This window comes from Lonchura striata, unplaced genomic scaffold, assembly GCF_046129695.1.
Source record: "Lonchura striata isolate bLonStr1 unplaced genomic scaffold, bLonStr1.mat Scaffold_123, whole genome shotgun sequence".
Lineage (NCBI taxonomy): Eukaryota > Metazoa > Chordata > Aves > Passeriformes > Estrildidae > Lonchura > Lonchura striata.
The window spans coordinates 123,011-143,121 of NW_027461088.1; the positions used below are offsets into that span (position 1 = coordinate 123,011).

General features: G+C 53.9%; 2 protein-coding genes across 2 annotated transcripts in view; one reads left to right on the forward strand and one right to left on the reverse strand.

Moving 5' to 3' along the window:
- The window catches only part of LOC110484679 (uncharacterized), a 351,442-nt gene that overhangs the window by 8,050 nt on the left and 323,281 nt on the right, over nucleotides 1-20,111 (forward strand). The window lies entirely within an intron of this gene.
- On the reverse strand, nucleotides 9,026-9,958 carry LOC144248428 (olfactory receptor 14A16-like). The gene has a single exon (XM_077790597.1). The coding sequence runs from the start codon at nucleotides 9,956-9,958 to the stop codon at nucleotides 9,026-9,028; it is 933 nt and encodes a 310-aa protein (XP_077646723.1).

The following is a 20,111-nucleotide window of genomic DNA, read 5'->3' on the forward strand; positions in this document are numbered from 1 at the left end:
GCAGCAGCAGTGCCTGGAGCAGAGCGTGTTTGTGCTGAGCTCCAGAGGAGCTGAGCCCAGGGGCTGCTGGCCAAGGCCGAGGCCAGCGAGCATTTCTCATCTGGCAGAGAGGCCTAAGAAGGGGAGGGGGGAATGCACCAGCACAGGAACCATGGAACCAAGGGACCATGGTGACACTGTGGCACCTGTGAGACCCAGGGACCATTGCGACACTGAGGGGCCTCATGGAACCATGGAGACCCTTATGACACTTTGGGGTGTCATGGGACCAAGGGACCGTTGTGACATGGTGAGACCCCAGGAAGCCAAAGGTCCATTGTGACATTGCAAGACCTCATGGAATCATGGAGACACCATTAAGAGACTTCACAGCTTCATGGAACCAAGGGGCCATTGTGACACTGTGGGGCACCATGGAATCATGGAGACCATTGGGATACTATAAGGCCCCACGGAATAAGCAAAGCATTGTGATACTGTGAGGCCTCACAGCACCAGTGAGACCATTGTGACCCCGGGGGTCCCCACATAACCAAGAGGACCATTGTGACACTGTGGGGCCTCGTGAAACCAAGAGGCCTTTGTGGCACTGCAGGGCTGCAGGGAACCAAAGGTCCATTGTGACACTGCAGGGCCTCGTGTCATCAGTGTTCCATTGTGACCCTGTGGAGCCAAAGGAGACCATTGTGACACTGCAAACCCCCAGGGTCCAAAGGTCCATTGTGACATTGCAGCCTCATGGAACAGAGGAGTCCCGTGTCATTGTGGGGCCTGGGGAACCACGGAGACCACTGGGACACTGTGGGGTCCCAAAGAACCAAGGGAACATGGAACAGGTCTGGCTGGTTTGACCTCCAGGGGCTGCCTGACAGCTTGGCGCCTGCAGGGTCTCTTCTCACTGGGGCTCGGGGCTTTCCTTCCTATAGAAAAGAACTGTCCTTCTCCTGCAGGTGTCAATGTCCATATTGGGATTTCACCACCAATGTTGACTGTTGTGACAGACTGGAGGAGATTGCTGGCTGGAAACATTTCACGTGTGTGGGAGGAAGGGGCAGGTCCAGCCTTGCCCTGCCCTGGAACCCCAGCACTGCCCTGCCCTGGAACCCCAATCCCCCCAGAGCCTCTATCCCAGCCCAGCAGTGTCTGCCAGTCCCTGGCACAGCACAGGCAATGCTCCACAGCCACCTCTGGAGCCCCAGCCCAGCACCTGAGTGACCAAATGACCCCAAGTCCCACCTGGGGAGAGGCCCAGGAAGACCAAGGGGTATTTAAGGCTGACCACAAGGCAAGCACACATCCTGACCCTACCTCCTCTTGGAATTTCCATCTGAACACCACTGGAATCCAGGAATTGGTAGCTGTGTGTGTGCTTCTCTGTATCTTTTTTGTCTTTCTCTGTCTACATTGTTCTATTTCAGTCCTCATGCAGATGTTGATTAACTTAAAATTGAACAGGCTTAGCGTTTGTGAAGTTCAATGGGCCAAGTTAATGCATTGCAAACTATTTTTTGTTCACTGAATATAATTTTAAACCTTTTACCAAAGTTTCTCTGATTTCCTAAAGTTGCCAGTAAAGGCTGCTTTGGTGTTTGTTCTGAGCTCCTGAGAATCTCTTGTTGGTATTTCTCCAGTGCATCCAACTCAGAGGACACACCAATTTTAATTCCTTTTAAATGTATCCTTGAGAGAGTTTTTTAGTGGATGGGGGTCAGGGCTTGTGTGTCCTGCTTGGCACAGCCCAGGCAGGGCTTTAACAGCCCCATCCCACACTCCATGTCCCAGCTGGAGCCGCTGGTGCCTCTGAGTTCTGTTGCCCCAGCCCCAGGGACGCTCTCCTTGTCTGCCCATTCCCCCAGGGCCTCTGGGCAGGGATGGCCTCAGTGGGGGCTGCTGACATCCTCAGCAACTTGGAGGCTGCTGCTGAATTTTACTGCTCCAGAGGCTTCTTCAGCCTTCAGCTCTTCAGTTCAGGAATTCAGTGGCCCAGGGCTCATTAACATTCAGAACACTTTAACAAGCCAAGCCTCTGGGAATAATGTAAGTTTTCAAATATTTTCTGGTTGATTAGACAGATTTCAGAAGCCAATTCAAAGTGAATATACTATATTTAAAAAGACCATGATAAGAGATTTTTCAGGTCCTGTTTAGTTTTTTTTTTCTGTTAATACAATGATAGTTGCCATCTCCAACTGACACTGAATCCAAGTACCTTCCCATGCAGTTTGAATAGATATGAAAATCAAGACCCTTTGTGGCTGACAATCCATCAGACACTGTCCCTACCCCTACCCCACCATTTCCCCCATTCCAGCCCTGGCACTCAGAGCAGCCTTGTGCAAATCTGAGCTCCCTCCAGCCCAGGCTGCACCTGCAGCTTTCAGCTCCTGGGCTCCAACTCCCACCTGCTTTCCTTGGAGAAAGAGCTGCCCGAGACACAGAGGGATGTTCATTTATTGCCAGCCAACAAAGCCAAGGGAAGGCACAGCTCCATCAAATGCAAAAGTCATTCCTCTGCTGGATATTAAATCCACTTTGCACAGCAGACAGTCTCAGAACAATGGAAAACACCTTCTGTGCCCAGCACAGATCCCAAGGTCCCCCCAAACCCTCCCTGTCCCGATTCTGCCCAGATTTGCTCTTTGCACACATACGAGTCACAGGCTGAAGTGAGGAGCTCCCTCCATGCCCAGAGGGAGGAAAAGAGGGAAAGTGGATGAAGAGCTCTCCTGTGCAGAGCCAAGGTCCAAGTGCCCCTGCAGTGGGAACCACAACTCATCAGGTTTGTGTCCTTTGGGCTCAGGGATGGTGACACTCAGAGGCACAGAAAGGTTTTTTTGGCAGAAAACACAAGTTGAACATTGGAACAGTTTAATAACCATCACAGCTATTCCCTCAGCTCTCTGTGATGTCCCAGCAGCAGCTGACATGTCTCCCATCCCCAAGGGATTTCTGTACAGGGATAGTTTTAGACAAAGACATACCAAAAAGTAATTTTGTGATGGATAAAAATACAATTACGATGTTGAGTAATATGATATTTATTTGAACTTCTGAAAGAGTGAACAACTCCCTGAACTCATAGCATGAAGCCTGTGAATTGAGAGGCACTTGAATGACCAGAGAGCACCTAGATGAGGAAATCTGGGAGCACCAGGAAGGACATAGATCCAGTTGGTCTAGTGAAGAGATGTCCTTAGACATGTCAATTTCAACAGGATACTGGAAAATCCTGAAGGAAGAGGGAGGTGATATAATAAATTGAATATTGGTGATGAAAATAGAAGACAAGATCAGTATTTCTCCTCATGCAATCTGTACACTTACAGGAAATTCCTGTTCCTGGTGGGAAAACTTTGCCATTTCTTAACCATTCTCAAGTGACCCAGATAAAAAAAAAAATAAATAACCATGTATACTATGAAATGTACAAGTACTAACATCTGTGCCCCTTTCCATACAGACATCAGCTGTGTGCCCATGAACAGGCAGTGACACTTGTGCCCTGAGGTGCCGAGCTGGGATTGGATCTCTCCGAGAGGAGCTGAGGGAGAGCAGAGCACCTTGCAAGCTGCAGGTCCCTGCCAGCCCCGCAGTGCTCCTGTGCCATCAACATCTGCTCTGCTCCAGTCTGGAACAGGGCCCAGCACGGTGCCGGGACCATCAGAGAGCTGAGGTGTGTGCTGGAATTCCATGCCCTCCCCATGGCACAGCAGCCCTGCATTTCCCTGCTCCAGCCTTGGTCTCCAGCACAGCCATGGAGGCTCTTTGGGCTCCTGAGTGTTCCTGCAGCCCCAAGGGCAGCTGAGCTCTGCCTTGGGCACAGGCAGCCCTGGCCAGCGCAGGCCATGCTCAGCAATTCCTTGTCTGTGCCCGGCCTTGCTGCCAGCCCCGGCAGCGGCTGCGTGGCCCCTCGGTGGCCCTGTGCTGGCCCAGCCATGGTGCCACAGCCCCTGTGCAGCCCAGCCCAGGACAGGAGCATTGCGGCTGGGAACGGCCCCTGTGCCGTGGGGCCCTGGGCAGCCTTGGGGCTCTGTACCCCATGGCCTCCCTGCTGGGCAGCCTCTGCCAGCTCCTGCCGAGCCCGTGGCACCTGTGGGGCTGCACAGACAGCCCTGCCCGGGCTCTGCCGGCCTCGGGGCCAGCAGAGAGGCGGCCAGGGCTGGCCATGGCCGGGAACAGGCCCTGAGCCCCGCAGGAGGATGGAGCTGGGCCACAGCCAAACTCAGCCCAGGGCAGAGCTGGGCTCAGCAGCCAGGGCTGCCCAGGGCTGGCACAGACAGAGGCTGGCGCTGACAAATGTCCTGGGCCCCTCCCTGCTCTGTCCGTGCCCCAAGGGCACAGAGCAGCCTCCTCTCTCGGGCTCTTGCCTGTTTTCAATGCCTGCCCAGGCGCTGGCCCTGCCCCACAAGGCCTGGGCTGAGTCCTGCCCCTGCCCGCTCAGCCAGGCTGAGATGGACACTGATGGTTCCTGTGCCAGGCTCTCCCAGCCCAGCCCAGCTCCCTGCCAGCTCTGCCAGCTGCCCTGAGCTCTGGGCAGCACCAAGGGCCTCTCCCCAGCACAGCCCAGCCGGCTCTGGCCCCACAGCTCTGCTCAGCCCAGGCTGCTCTGGGCACTGCCCCACGGCCTCAGCCCCTGCCAAGGGCACAGCAGCAGCTGCAGCTCAGCCAGGACTCAGCCCCACCATGGGGGAAGGGGCTTGGCCAAGGCCAAAGGAGCTCCCTGGCTGCCCTGCTCCCCTCTGCCTGAGGTGCTGAGAGCTCTGCAGCCCCTCCTGCCATCCCATCTGCCCAGGCCAGCACAAGAGCCCCGGCCCTGGGGCCCTCCAGAGCTGCTCCTGCTCCAGGCCCAGGGCCCATCCCAGAGCTGGGGCAGCCACAAAGCTGTGCCCATTTCTGCTCATTGCTGCTCTGATGGAGATTGATCCTCAGCCACTTGGAGGCTGCTGATGAATTTTCCTACTCCAGAGGCCTTTTCTTTCTTAAGCTCTTCAGTTCATGAATTCCATGAGAAAGGCCTATAAATATTTGTTCAAAACAACCGAACAAGAAAAAACTCTGTGAATAATTCAAGTCTTCAATTCCTCTGTGGTGAATTAGACAGATTTCTAAAGTTTATTTAAAGTGAATATACAATATTGAAAACAATGCAGAGAGAATTGTTTTGTCCTGTTAGGTTTTCTTTTCCTGTTTATCAATTGATATCAGCAATGTCCAATTGATATTGGTCCCCAGCACCTTCTAATACAGTCTTAAAATATATGAGAATCAAGACGCTTCGTGGCTGGCAATCAATCACACTTTGTCCCCACTCCTTCCCCACCATTTCCCTCATCTAACCCCTGGTACTCCTATGGATCAGGAATGGTGTGGCCAGCAGGAGCAGGGCAGTGATTCTTCCCCTGTGCTGGGCACTGATTGGGCAGCACCTTGAGTGCTGTGTCCAGTTCTGGGCTCCCAGTTTAGGAAGGATATGGAGGGGCTGGAGCGTGTCCAGAGAAGGGCAACATGGCTGGTGAGGAGTCTGGAACACAAGTCCTATGCAGAGTGGCTGAGGGAGCTGGAGTTGTTTATCCTGGAGAAGAGGAGTCTCAAGTGAGACCTCATCACTCTCTACAACTCCCTGACAGGAGGGTGCAGCCAGTTTGGGGTCAGGCTCTTTTCCCAGGGAACAGAGACAGGACAAGAGGACACAGCCTTCAGCTTCACTAGGGGATATGTCGGCTGGATATCAGGAAATATTCTTCACACAAAGGGGGATTGGGCATTGGAATGGGCTGCCCAGGGAGGTGGGTGAGTCACAATCCCTGGAGGTGTTTAAGCAAAGACTGGATGTGGCACTCAGTGCCATGGTATGGGTGACAAGGTGGTGTTGGGTCCCAGGTTGGACTTGATGCTCTCCAAGGCCTTTTCCAGACTGGTTGATTCTCTGGTGATTGTGACACTGCAGGGCCCTGGGGAAGCAAGGGGCCATTGTGACACTGCGGGGCCTGGTGGCACTGAGAGGACCATGGTGACATGTGTACGACATGGCACCACAGAGCCACAGGGACACTGTGACACTGTGGGGCTGAATGGAAGCAAGGAGTGCATTGTGACAGTCTGGGTCCTGGTGGGACCACAGAGGCCACCATGACCCTGCAGGGCCTTGGGGGACCACGGGGCCATTGTGCACTGCAGAACCAGAGAGAACCTTGGGAGAGCCTGGGGACAATGGAACCAAGGGGCCATTGCTCCATTGCAAGGACTCTGGGAACTGAGGGAACAATTGTGACACTCTGGTGCCCCATGGAACCCAGGGTCCCTGGTGACACTGCAGGATCTTGTGTCACCAGGGCTCCATTGTGACACTGCAGCACCAAGGAATTCAATGGAGCACTCTGAGGCCTCATGGAACCCCAGAGGCCACTGTGATCCTGCAGGGCATTGTGGAATCATGCAGAGCTTTGTGACAGTGCAGGACCTCGTGTCATGATGGGGGCATTGTGACACTGCAGGGCCCCATGGAACCGAGGGACCAGTGCTGCGCCTCAGGGACTCCTGGAATGAAAGAAACATGTTGGACACCATGGTGGCCTTGGGACCAAGAGGCCATTATGACACTGTGGGAGCAAGGAGCACATTGCTGCCCTGCCAGACCTCATGGAACCAAGGATCCACTGTGACACTGCAGGGCCTTGGGGGACCACAGTGATTATTGTGACACTGCAGGGCCCAAGGATCCAAGGGACTTTGTGACAACAAGGGGTCCCATGGAACCAAAGGGACATTGTGACATTGGGAGGCCTCATGGAATCATGGACACCATTGGGACACTCTGGGGCTTCATGGAACCCTGGTGACACCAAGTTGTCGGGGAGTGTTGATCTGCTGGAGGGTAGGAGGGCTCTGCACAGGGCCCTGGACAGGCTGGATCCAGGGCCCAAATCCAACAAGGTGAGGTTTAACAAGTCCCAGTGCCGGGTCCTGCACTTTGGCCACAACAACCCCTGCAGTGCTACAGGCTGGGGACAGAGTGGCTGGACAGCAGCCAGGCAGAAAGGGACCTACAGGGTCTGATGGACAGCAGGCTGGACATGAGCCAGCAGAGTGCCCAGGGGGCCAAGAAGGCCAATGGCTCCTGGCCTGGATCAGGAATGGTGTGCCAGCAGGAGCAGGGCAGTGATTCTTCCCCTGTGCATAGCACTGGTTGGGCAGCACCTCGAGTGCTGTGTCTAGTCCTGGGCCCCCAATTTAGGAAGGACATGGAGGGGATGGAGCATGTCGAGAGAAGGGCAACAAGGCTGGTGAGGGGTCTGGAGCACAAGTCCTGTGAGGAATGGCTGAGGGAGCTGGGGTTGTTTATCCTGGAGAAGAGGAGGCTCAGGGGAGATAAGGCAGTGTGAGGGCACAGGTTGGACTCGATGATCTCAAAGGTATTTTCCAGCCTTGCTGATTCTGGGGTTCCCTGAAACCACCCTTGGAGCAGTTGCAGGAGGAGCCCTGGGCCTCCTCTTCAGAAGCTCCAGCAGCCCAGGTCCTTCAGCTTCTTCTCACAGCCCCAAAGCCCATCCTGTCAGTCCTGCAGAGCCTCTGCAGCTCCTCCTCACTGCCCAGAACAGGGAGCCCCACAGCCAGACACAGCAGCCCAGATGTGCCCCCCTGGCCTGGGGTGCCTCTGGCAAGGGAGCAGCACCAGGCACTGCAGGAGCCTGCAGACAATTCCTGCAGCACTTGTGGGAGGATCCTGCTCCCCAAGGGATGTTCCCATGGTGCCAAGTCAGGAACTGCAATGGGGAGTGGGGCCAGAGAGGAAAGGGCAAACAGGGATGGGTTGTGTGCAGGGGAGGGAACAGGGGTGGGCAAGAGGAAGAAATTTGTATCAGAAAGAGTAAAGAAAGCAAAGGTGAAGCCAAGGAAATGCTCAGGGCAGTTTGGGGGTGGCTGCCAGGCAGCCCTGGCTCTGAGCAGCACCATCTCACTGGGACAGGAAACTCCCAGCTGATGGGAACAAACTTTCTGGCTGACTGCAGAGGCCAGGACAAAGCTGAGTTGTTTCCCTGGCATCCCCCAGCCCTTTCTGGCCCCAAGGGCTGATGGCATTTGTGCTGCCTCAGGTTCATGTCCCCACAGCACCAGCCTGGGGGTGCTCCCACCTGCTGTGTGCAATGCAAACAGGGGCTGCTGAGCCAATGCTGCCGTGTCTGTGCCTGCAAGGATGCAGCACCTCTGTTAGCTGGGGAGAGGCCAGGGCTGCAGAGGGGGGATGTTGTTGACAGCTCCATGAGGACGCTCTGGGACGCTGCCCTGGGCTGTGCAGTGCACTGGGGATGGATCAGCCCCTGCTCTGCTTCTCCTTCCCGTCTCCCCCAGTTCCCTTGCAGAGCACCAGCCGTGCTGTTTGCCCCCAGCCTGCCCACGGCCAGCCTGGGGCTGCTCACGGGGGTTTTCTGTGCTGAGCATTGGCCTGGCCGTGTTCTTGAGAGAGCCTGGGCAAGGAGCCTGGAGCCCCCAGGCCCTGGCCTGAAGCGTCAGCACTGCCCCAGCAGTGCCCATGGCCTGTCCCTGCTGCAGCCCCAGCACTGCCACCCCCAGGACTGTGCCTGGCCCCGAGAGCACTCAGGCCCTGCAGCAACACCAGGGCCACCAGGGCAGCGGGGCAGGGCCACGGGAGCAGCACTGGCAGCACCAAGTGCTGCTGCTGCTGGGCACAGCTGCTGTGCCAGCACTGATCTGCCCCAGCTCTGCACACAGACATTGCTGCTGCAGCTCCAGAGAAGGCAACAAAAGGGCATCTCTGCAGAAAAACTGTGCTGGGACATCCTTGAGTTCCTTTAAAGCCAGCAAGAGTGCAGCCCATCAGTGACACAGTCTGTGGTCACAGGGAAGGTGGAGAAAAACAAAATGAGAAATGGCAAAAGTAATGGCTTTTCGTTTTGGGCAAGATTAAAAAAGTAAAACAAAGAAAAATAACCTCCAAAATGAAACCAACAAGAAGTATCAAAGATGACATTTATTACAAGTGATTTGTTATAAATTGGCCAGCATTTTAATGTTTCTGAAAGCATCCAGTCATCAGTGTCCACACTGCAGCCTTGAGCTCCTGGTTCCTCAGGCTGTAGATGAGGGGGTTCAGGGTTGGAGGCACCACCGAGTACAGAACTGACAGGGCCAGATCCAGGGATGGGGAGGAGATGGAGGGCAGCTTCATGTGGGAAACTGAGCCAGTGCTGATAAACAGGGAGACCACAGCCAGGTGAGGGAGGCAGGTGGAAAAGGCTTTGTGCCGTCCTTGCTTAGAAGGGATCCTCAGCACAGCTCTGAAGATCTGCACATAGGAGAAAACAATGAACACAAAACAACCAAATAGGAAACAGGCACTAACAGCAATGAGCCCAAGTTCCCTGAGGTAGGAATTGGAGCAGGAGAGCTTGAGGATTTGGGGGATTTCACAGAAAAACTGGCCCAGAGCATTGCCATGGCACAGGGGCAGGGAAAATGTATTGGCTGTGTGCAGCAGTGAATAGAGAAAGGCACTGGCCCAGGCAGCTGCTGCCATGTGGGCACAAGCTCTGCTGCCCAGGAGGGTCCCGTAGTGCAGGGGTTTGCAGATGGACACGTAGCGGTCGTAGCACATGATGGTCAGCAGGAAATACTCTGCTCCAAGAAAGAAGAAAACCAGAAAAATCTGTGCAGCACATCCTGAGTAGGAGATGGTTCTGGTGTCCCAGAGGGAATTGTGCATGGCTTTGGGGACAGTGGTGCAGATGGAGCCCAGGTCGCTGAGGGCCAGGTTGAGCAGGAAGAAGAACATGGGCGTGTGCAGGTGGTGGCCGGAGGCTACGGCGCTGATGATGAGGCCGTTGCCCAGGAGGGCAGCCAGGGAGATGCCCAGGAAGAGGCAGAAGTGCAGGAGCTGCAGCTGCCGCGTGTCTGCCAGTGCCAGCAGGAGGAAGTGGCTGATGGAGCTGCTGTTGGACATTTGCTGTGGCTGCACATGGACACCTGTTCATGGAGAAAGGACAGGGACAAGTCAGGAGGGGCTGCTTGGAGCCAAACCTGGGCCATTTCCTGTAGACTGTTTTGCTGAGACTCACCCATCCTTCTTTCTGCTCTGGGAAAATATTTGGCTGCAATCAGAGCACAATCACACTCCCAGATCACCCTGGGATAAACCAGACCCTGCCAAGAGCAGAGGGATCCCTGAGTATCTCACCCTCTCCAAAGGTCTCTGGGCAAGGTCTCCGCACCCCCTTGTGCCAAGGACACTCACGGCTCCCTTGGCCAACCCAGCAGCATTTCCTCAGCTGTGGCATCTCTGCACTTCCCCGTGGGACATTCAGGGAACTCCCAGAGGCTCTGGCACAGATCTGCACCCAGGAGGGCAGCTCAGAGCTGGAAAGGGCACAGCAAGGAGATCCCCGGCTGTGCCCATGAGGGGATCTCAGGGAGGGGCTCAGCTCATTCCCCTTTCCCATGGACTGCTTTGCCCACAGCCCCACAGGTCCCAGGGAAGCTTGGACACCCAATTCCCATGGACACCCCTGCCTTGAAGGAATGCCAAAGGAAGTGCCTGACTCAGCTGCTGAAAATGCAGAGACTCTCTGAGAGCCCCAGATAACAGTGACAATATCAGGGGAGTGCAGAAACAAGAGAAGATGTTGTGGGGCTGTGCCTGAGAGGGCAGGGCAGAGACAGCTGGGCACTCAGGACAGTGTTCCCGTGCCCAGCTGTGCCCGGCACCTCCCACACACCAACAGAGCCCTCCTGCCCCAGCACTGCTCTGCTCAGCCCCCTCTGCTTCCCTGAGCATCTCCCTGGGCCTGGACATTTAAACATTTCTTTGATGATCCCATGTGTCCCTTTCAACTCAGAATGTTCTGTGATTCTGGGATTACAATTCCTGTTCTGCTTCTCTCAACCCCCTGTTTTCTATAATCAAAAGAGAATAAAACACCTTGCTGCATTGTTCGAAAAGTAATGTAAAAACCAGACCTTTGCTGGAAGCTCCCAGGTGTCCCAGTGGGGATGGGGGACACCTGGCCCTTGATTTCAACAATTTACTAAGGTTGATTAATTAGGATATTTAACAGGAATATCCAATAGGAGATTCAGTTGCCACAGTTACACACCCTGGCTCAACCCATTGGAGTAGATCCAAGGGCTTCTTTGCCCCACTTTAGTTACGACTACTCACAATGTTGTCAAAAACCAAAATATTCTTCTTGTAGGTCCTCTTCCTCATAATAAGACCATGCAGTATTTCAGGAATGTATTAAGATAGTCAGCTTATTGTTGTACAATCTAAGAGATAGGTAGGAAACATATTAGAGTCAATTAAGAACTACCATTATATAAGCACATAATAATAATTTAACAGAGGTAATTAAGAGTTTCATAAGTAAAGTAAGGATTATATTTGTATAACAATAGAATAGTAATTCACAGAGTTATGGCTATATGAAAAATGTATAAAAATCAAATATCTTTTTGTCATGATCCCAAATTTCCCATCCTGCTCCAAGAAGGAAATTGAAAACACTCTCAGGAAAGCTCCTGATCTTTACAGCAATCCCAGGCTTACCTTCTTTGGGAAGTGTCCTCCAGAGCTGTGCCCAGGCTGGTCTGGAGCTGGGAGCAGCCCTGCCCCAGCCAGCCCCTCTCAGCAGCAGCACCTGCCCTGTTCAGGGTGGCTCCTTCCCCCCACAGCTCCTGGCCAGCGCTGGGAGCAGCTCCAGGGCCGGCTGAGAGCTGTCCCTGGCAGGCAGCAGAGTCCCTGGCCCAGCACAGCGCCCTGGGCTGCAGGACCCTGCTCTGCAGGACAGCCCTGGGCACCCCTGGCTGCTCTGCACAGGAGATGAGCAGAGAATGCACTCACAGGGTCTGTGGGCATTGGCATGTTCCAGCTTTAGGAGATCTCTCCAGGAGCTGCAGCTGCATTGTCCTGCAGCCAGAGGTTCCTGTGCCAAGGGCTGGCAGTGATTCTGCCCCAGGCACTTCTCAGCCCCTTCCCAGCCCTGACTGATTGAAGCTCTCTGTGCCTCTGTGCTGTGCCCGGGCTGGCTGCAGGCAGTGCCTGAGCCCTGCTGGGCTGGCAGAAGAGCTGCTCAGCAAGAGAAATGTGCTTTTGAAGCTCTGCTTGGTTACCAGGATCACTCTCTGTGCCAGGAGCCCGGCCCAGCTCAGCAGCACAGACACAGCACAAGGACTTTAATGGCCCTCTGGGGCTTTGTGCTCAGGCCCTGAACATCAGGCCCTGAGAGGGAGCTGCAGAAACCTCTCCAGAACTCCAAATCACAATCCAACTCCAAAGTTTCTTGTACTTTTAATGGGTCCCACTGAGGGACACGACTCAGAAAGTGTCCCCAGGCCCCAGGCAGAGCAGAGAACTGGAGGCACTGATGCCAGGAGGGGACAAAGAGAAGCCAAGTCTTGGTGCCCTGGGGCACAGCAGGGTCTGTGCCACCAAGGGCTGTGAGGAGACACCTTGTCCTGAGGCCCTGGGGCCTCCTGGCACAGCCCCAGCCAGGCTGGGCACTGTCACCCCCTGGTCCTGCCCTCAGCATCCCCCCCTAGCCCACATCCCAGTGGCCTCAAGGATCTGCTGGAAGGAGTCCCTGGGGAGCCTTGGTCAGGAATGGCTCTGGGGGCTCCTTCATGCTCCCAGGGACTGCAGGTTTTTGGAAGGACTTTGGATTTTGTTTTTTCCTTGGAGTCTCTGAGCGCTTTGTGCAATCATGGCCTCCAATTAACTGCTTTAATTACTCCCTGGCGAGGCTTTGTCAGTAACAACACTCAGTGGGCTCCTTAATGCTTCAAGGTACTTCAGTTCTTTTAAGGTATTTGGTGTTTCCCTTTTGATCCAAACTCTGTGAGAGGTTTGTGAAATCATGGCCCCAGTTATTTGCTTTAATGAGTCCCTTGAGAGCTTTGTACAGACACTCAATGTGGCTCATTAATGCCTTGAGATACTCAACTTTTTTTCAGGTACTTTGGATTTTCCTTTCCACACTGAGAGGTTTTTGTGCCATTTTGAGTCTCTGGGAGTTTTTTGTGCCATCCTGGCCTCCAATTCTCTCCTCCAAGTAGTCCATGAGGAGCCTGTGCTGGGGATGGACCTCAGTGGGACCCATTCATGCTTTGAGACACTTTGGGTCTTTCCTCTGACTTTGCCTCCTGGAAAGGTTTGTGCAATCTCCTCTCAGGCCCTGAGGTTCCAGGGCTCAGCTCCAAATGCACCACGGGGCTCATTGGGATCAAGGAAGTCCTGACAAACCATGGCTCTGCCTTGATTTCCCTATGCTCTGGGGCAGTTTATCAGGAAGGTTTGCTGCTGCAGTTACAGAGAAATGTTTCAAAGGGTTTCTAGGAAATATATATTCCTATTTTAAAGGATGTCTTTTATTCCTGTTCTCTTTCGAGAAGAGGTGTTTGCATCATTCAGTGATTGATACTGACCCAGGGAGTCTCTTAAGGAGATCTGGCCTGGTCAGAGAAGCTGTGCCTTGAGGTCTGACCCAGTGTGGACAGCCCTGCTCCATATTCCCCACCCCCATCCTGTCTGTCCTCACTCACCTGGGACCTGCTTTACTCAGAGAGCTGGCTACACTCAAGGAAAGAGGGATTTCCCTTCTTTCATTTCCAGAGCAATCTAAAACTCCTGAGTTTCCCCACTGAAAACAGACAATGTCCTCAGCTGTGTGCCAAGCCCAAGGTGCCACCAAGACACTTCCAGGCCTGCCCTGGGCCAGCTGTGAGGGGGGATCATCATCCCAACCTGCACTGGGCCATTGCAAGGGGCTGTTGCCATGGTCACTGCACTGACCCCACTGCTGGCTTTGGGTGCCATGGCAGTGCTCATCAGTTCAGGTTTCCTGGGAAACCAGCCCAAGGAGCCATTTCTGCAGCCAGGTTCCATGGCCACTTGCCTGCAGAGCTGCTGCTGCCCTCGGCTGCCATGGCAGCCCTCAGGACAAAGCGGTGCCAGGGCTGTTCCAGGTACAATTGCAGTGACACTCCTTGGTGCCGCCAGGTGCCACGGCAGCGGCCACAGGGACCCGTTCCTTGGTTTGGTGCCATGGCAGCCAAGGCCTGGAGCCACTGTGATGGTTGTTTGCCATGAACACCTGCCCTGGGCCCCTTGCTCAGGGCTGGTGTCACAACCCAGAGCCAGAGGGGATCCCTTGCTGGGGGCTTGTGCCATGGCCACCTGCCCTGTGCCACGCTGGCTGGTTAGGCACCGTGGAACCAGCAGCAAAGGGCAGAGTCAGGGCCAAAGGCCAGGTCAGGCAGACAGAAAGGGGCAGTGCTGGGCTCTGTTCCCATGGCAGCCCTCACTGGGTGTGACACCTGGGTCACCTGTCCTGGCACTTGCCATGGAAACCCAGCCCATTGGAAATACAACAGTGGACAAAGGTTTTAGTAGGGCCTGTCACACCAGGACAAAGCCTGATGATTTTAAACTAAAGAGGGACATTCAGATAAGAAGAGATAAGGAAGAAATTTTTGATGATGGGGTTGGTGATACACTAAGGCTGGTTGCCAGGGAGGTGGTCAATGCTCCATGCCTGGAAACATTCCAGTCCAGCAGGGACAGGGCTCTGAACAACCTGATCTGGTGAAAGATGTCCCTGCTCATGGCGGGGTTTGGATGAGATGAGCACTGCAGAGCCCTTCCCATCCAAACCATTCCAGGATTGCATGGGGAGAAGGGGCTGCTCGGTGGACTCCATCCACTCCCTTGACTCCTCATTGTCTCTGCTGGAGCCCACATCCAAGAGCCAAATCCAGCCCCTTCTCTGCCTTTCCTGTCCCTGCCCCAGGGGCTGGCAAAGCCAGGCTGGCACCAGTGACCTTTGGGCTCTGCAGGGCTCAGGCACAAGGGCCGAGGCAGAGGCAGGGCTGAGGTCGCACTCTGTGGGCTGGGGCAGAGCCCAGCCAGAAATGAGCCCTGAAGCAGCAGCTCTGCAGTGTGGTTGTGACAGCCTAGTCAGAGAGCAAGAAAACTGGGTAAGTTTTCACAGAATCAGCCTGTGAGACTTCAGGGACTTGAAGATAAGCACAGATAGCTTATTATTATAAACAACCTGCAGATGTTGTTTTCCTACTCTCTGTTTTCTTGTTTTTCTCAAAGATTGTTTATCAGAAGGGCAACTTGTTAATTAGCTGATCAGGTGAAACATACTAACAAAGTGACCAATCAAATCTCCCTGGATCGGAACAGCTTATAAAAAAGAGCAGTTCCAAATATACGGCACGTTATGCCAATCAGCCTCCTGATGAACCTGTGTCATTTCTAACCAGTAACCCTGCAGTAACCCTGCAGCGCTGGCCACCAGGCTGGGTGCTAAGGGAGGCTTCTGGCCATGCCCTGCAAGCAGCTGCTGCTGCCAAGGTGCCTTTGGTGCCTCGGGCTGTCCCTGGCACAGCTCCCAGCATGGCACTCTGCCCTTGTGCCCGAGGCCTTCCCTGTGCTGGGGCTGGCCTGGGGCTGTTCCTGCAGCGGGATCTGCCCTGCTCCTGGCACAGGAAAGGCAGTTCCTGCTGGAGCAGGAGGCTCTGCCTGCAATGGGCTCAAACCACTCCAGCCAGGCCCTGTTTGCAAAGCCCCAGTGGGAAATGAAGGAGAGGGGTCACGCTGCTTTTGGGGTGAATAATGCTGAAACCAGCCTGACTCCTCCATCCCAAAGTTCAACATCCTCAGAGGGAGCTGAAGCTGTGGCAGAGCTGGAAAAATCCCCCTAGAAAGGAGCAACCAAGGGACACCAGTGAGAGCTTCTGCAGAGCTGCTGAGCTGGCCCAGCCGGGGCACATCTGACCGGCAGGGCAGCACTTCAGACTAGAAAAGCCCCATCCCAGATTTTAACAGCAGCGTCTCCTGACCTTTCCCTTCTTGGGGAATGTGGAGATTCCTCCCTGCATTGGGGACACCCCTCAAGGTCACTGCTCCAGGTTGAACCAAAGAGATTTACCCACAGTCATTGCTCTGAGGGAGTGACATCAATCTCTGCTTAATTACTGTTTTTTCTTTAATACAATTGCTTTGAAATCACTTTGTAGTGCATAATATAAATATAATATAAATATAATATAATATAATATAATATAATATCATATCATATCATATCATATCATATCATCATATCATATTATATCATATATCATATATCATATATCATATATCATATATCATAATCATATCATAATCATATATAATAATAAAAATTTTGTAGCTCTTATGCCTTGGTGTAAATATTTCTTATTAAGATAATTTTGTCTAATCAATTCCATAATAGATAATATATATTTATAGCAATAGACCTGGTTTTCCATCCTTAACCCATTGGGACAAATTCTATAAAGGTTTAATTCCACCTTTATAATTCTTTACACACACACTGTTGAAAAGTCTGGGACTGGGATTCGAACAAGCTGCTCCAAGGCTCTTCTCACAGAAAGAGATTAGAAAGCCTGGAGGTCCCTGGGGGTATTTGTGGATCTGAGGGGGTTGTTGGGACTCCTTTCTGCACCTCGTGACCCAACAGGAACTTCTCTAATAAACTTTGCCTGAAGCTCCCACTCTGGCCATGACAGGAAGCCCTGTGAGTGTCTGGGATATCCCGGCTCTTTGGCAGCCTGGGGACTCCTGGGATGTCACTGTGGAGCCCCCGTGAGTGCCTGTGACAGATCGGTGCCTTTGCAGCCCAAGGTGCCCTGGGATGTCACCATGGAATGGCTGTGACTGCCTCTGACCACACGGCTCTTTGCCATGCCCAGAAACCCTTGGGAGGGCTCCATGGAGCCCCTGGCTCTGTGTGTGACATTCCAGCTCTTGAACAGCCTGGAGACTCTTGGAAAGTCCCCATGGAACCCCTCTGAGGGCCTGTGAACAAATCTCATCCTTAGCAGGTAAACATGCCCAGCCCCTGGTGCTATGTTCAGTTTCCATGGCAACCATCCCCAGGAAACCCTGTTGCTATGGTCAGTTTCCATGGCAACCATCCCCAGCCCCTGTTGCTATGCTCAGTTTCCATGGCAACCATCCCCAGCCCCTGTTGCTATGGTCAGTTCCCATGGCAACCATCCCCAGCCCCTGTTGCTATGGTCAGTCCCTGGGCAGCTCCATGGAGACCCCATGCCAGGGGTGGTTGCCATGGACACCAGCTCAGGCCTGGAGCCCGTTGCCATGGCAACCATTGGCGCTCCCATCCCCAGGGTCATGGATCCCAGAACCACAGAATTGGCTGAGCTGGGAGGGACCCATCAGGATCCTCGAGTCCAACTGCTGGCCCTGCACAGGACACCCCAACACTGCCAGCCTGGGCCTGGCAGCGCTGTCCAAACGCTGCTGGAGCTCAGAGAGCCCTGGAGCTGTGACCCTTCCCTGGGGAGCCTGGGCAGTGCCCCAGCAGCCTCTGGGCAAAAACCTTTTCCTGAGATCCAACCTAAGCCTGCCCCGACTCAGCTGCTGCTGCTCCCTCCACTCCTGTCCCTGGGCACCAGAGTGAAGAGGTTCCCTCAGCCCCAGCCAGGGACCCGCTCCCAAGGCTGCTGCCATGGCCACCAGGGCTGGCACAAGCTGGGATGCTCGGTTTCCACAGGCCGGGGTTCAGGAATGGCATTTCTCAATTTCCTGCTCCCGCTCAAACCCCGCAGGCACTCATTGCCCTCCCACCTTCCATTGAAGGAAAAAAGGGAAAGATCTCAGGCTGGGATAAGAACAATTTACTGGGAACAGCAACAAGATAAGGAACAAAGAGAAACAGAAAAAATATTAACAACAGAAGGGATAAGAAAAACCAGTTACAGGGAAAACTACATCACCATCAATTGTATCTTCCTGGCCACGTGTTTCCTCCTGCATGGAAAGGACACCCTTCTCCTCAGGTAAAGACAGAGAGAGAGTCCCTTTCCTGCCCCGGTAATGACCTGAGGTGGGAGTGAATGTAGTGACAGGGCCATGGCCAGACCCTCATGTTCTCCAATCCCACATCAGGTCATTGGCAGGGGCAGGAGAAGGTACAGGTGTCTTCCCAGCATGGATCAAGGGGAACAGGGATCACCAGGGATCTTCCGAATGTGGGTTTTTTAATGGGGAATGAAGCTGGAGTGGTGCACAAAGCTCCTCCTGCAGTTGGGGCACTCACAGGGCTTTCCTCACCAGTGCGTCCATTGGTGCCTGGTCAAGTGAGAGCTCTGGGTGAAGCTCTTCCCACACTGGGGACACTCGTAGGGCCTCTCCCCGGTGTGGATGCGCCGGTGGGTGATGAGGTGGGAGGTGCGCTTGAAGCCCTTCCCGCAGTCGGAGCAGTGGAAGGGCCTCTCCTCAGTGTGGATCCGCTCATGGAGGACGAGATTGGAGCTGGTGTGAAACCCCCTCCCACACTGGGGACACTCGTAGGGCCTTTCCCCAGTGTGGATGCGCTGGTGGATGACGAGGTTGGAGCTGCAGCTGAATCCCTTCCCACACTTCCCACACTTGTAGGGCCATTCCCCAGTGTGGATCATCTGGTGTCGTTTCAGATTTTTGCTCTGGCTGAAGCTCTTCCCACACTCCAAGCACTTGTAGGGCTTCTCCCCATGGTGAAGCTGCTCATGGAGCTCCAGCTCCAAGATCTGGCTGAAGCTCTGTCCACCTTCCTGACCCAGAGTGGGTCTTTCTTTCTCAGAGCACCCTGGGCTGGATATGTAGCCCCTCCTCCTGTGGGATCTCCAGGGATTTTCCTCCCTGTTGGATTCCTGCGCTGTGGAGTTGCTCAAAACGGCCTCTTCCATGAGGTTCTGCTGCAGGGATTTGTCCTTCCTGGTCTCCATCCTCAGCTCCTGCTCTGGGGGAGGAAGGACAAGGAGAGGATGGGATTTGCCTCCATGCCAAAGGGAAGGGCAAGGAGATCCCCCCAGAGTGTCCCCGGCAGGAGGGCACCGGCAGCGGGGCTGTCCTGCAGCCGGGGGCAGTGCTGGGCTGGGAGATGGAGCAGGAGAGAGGGGGAAAGGGGCACTGACTTCCTCCTCACCCGTCTCGGTGCACCAGGGCATCTTCCTCTTCCTCACAACCTTCCCCTCCATCTGGCGAATGTTTGGGTACGGGAAATCCTGTTTTGGGAGGAAAACAAGGGATGAGCACAGTGAGTTTTGTACTAGTTTGAAGGCAAACCAGGGGGAGAGTCTAAGCCAGAATAATTGAATAAGAAAATTAAGATCCAAACAATGATACAGAAACACTGGCTTAATCTGACAGAGTCAGGATATAACCCGACACCACAATGCTCAGGGTGGTGGTAGCAGTCTGATGAAATGGTGGCTGCAGTCCGGCTGGAGTGATGAATGTGATTCTGTGAAAGCGGTGATCCTGTAGAAGGGTCTGGTCTTCCTCTGAAAGTTCAATGGTGCTTATGGAGCTCTTGTCCTCTGGGAATCCAGTAGGCAAGGTGGTCATGATGTGGCAAATGGTGAGATTATATCCAGGTAGGAATGCTTGGTTCCTCCCCCTGGGTGGAGCATCCCACAATGGGATGATGTAATTTTATCAGTGCTGCAGTGACACTCAATGGACCATTAACAGAAGATGGCCCCTGCAGGGCGTTATCAGGGCTGAGCCATGGAAGAGATAAAGAACACTGCCCCACCTGTTGATAACAGTTTATGGAGATGGGGACTGAAAACACTTTTGGTTACATCTGACACTGTAACCTGAAACAGTGAGGCAATCCCTGCTCGGGGTGGGGGGTGAACACCATCCCCCTTACCCAAACTGGCTCCTGTGTAAAACCCCTGGGAAGGCCACGCACACAGGGGACAATGACACACTTGCCCTGTCCCAGGGGAGAGCTCTGTCCCTGTCAGTCCCTGGCTGTCTCTCCCTTTTTCCCTTTCTTTCCATGTCTCTCTTAATTTTGTTAAAATCACTGGAAGAAAGGGAGCAAATTATACCAGCGAGACTGACAAGGATCATTCACCCCAAGGTGAGAAACACAAGGCTGCCAAAAGTCCTACAAGAAGCCCAGGTCAAGTAGCTAAATCCCAAATAACTCTCGAATTCACAGGCTTGGGGGGAGAAGCATTATTTTCTTGGTCCCTGTCACCTTTGTGACAGCTACACAGACCTTTCCCTTCCTTTTAATAATCTGTATTGGGCC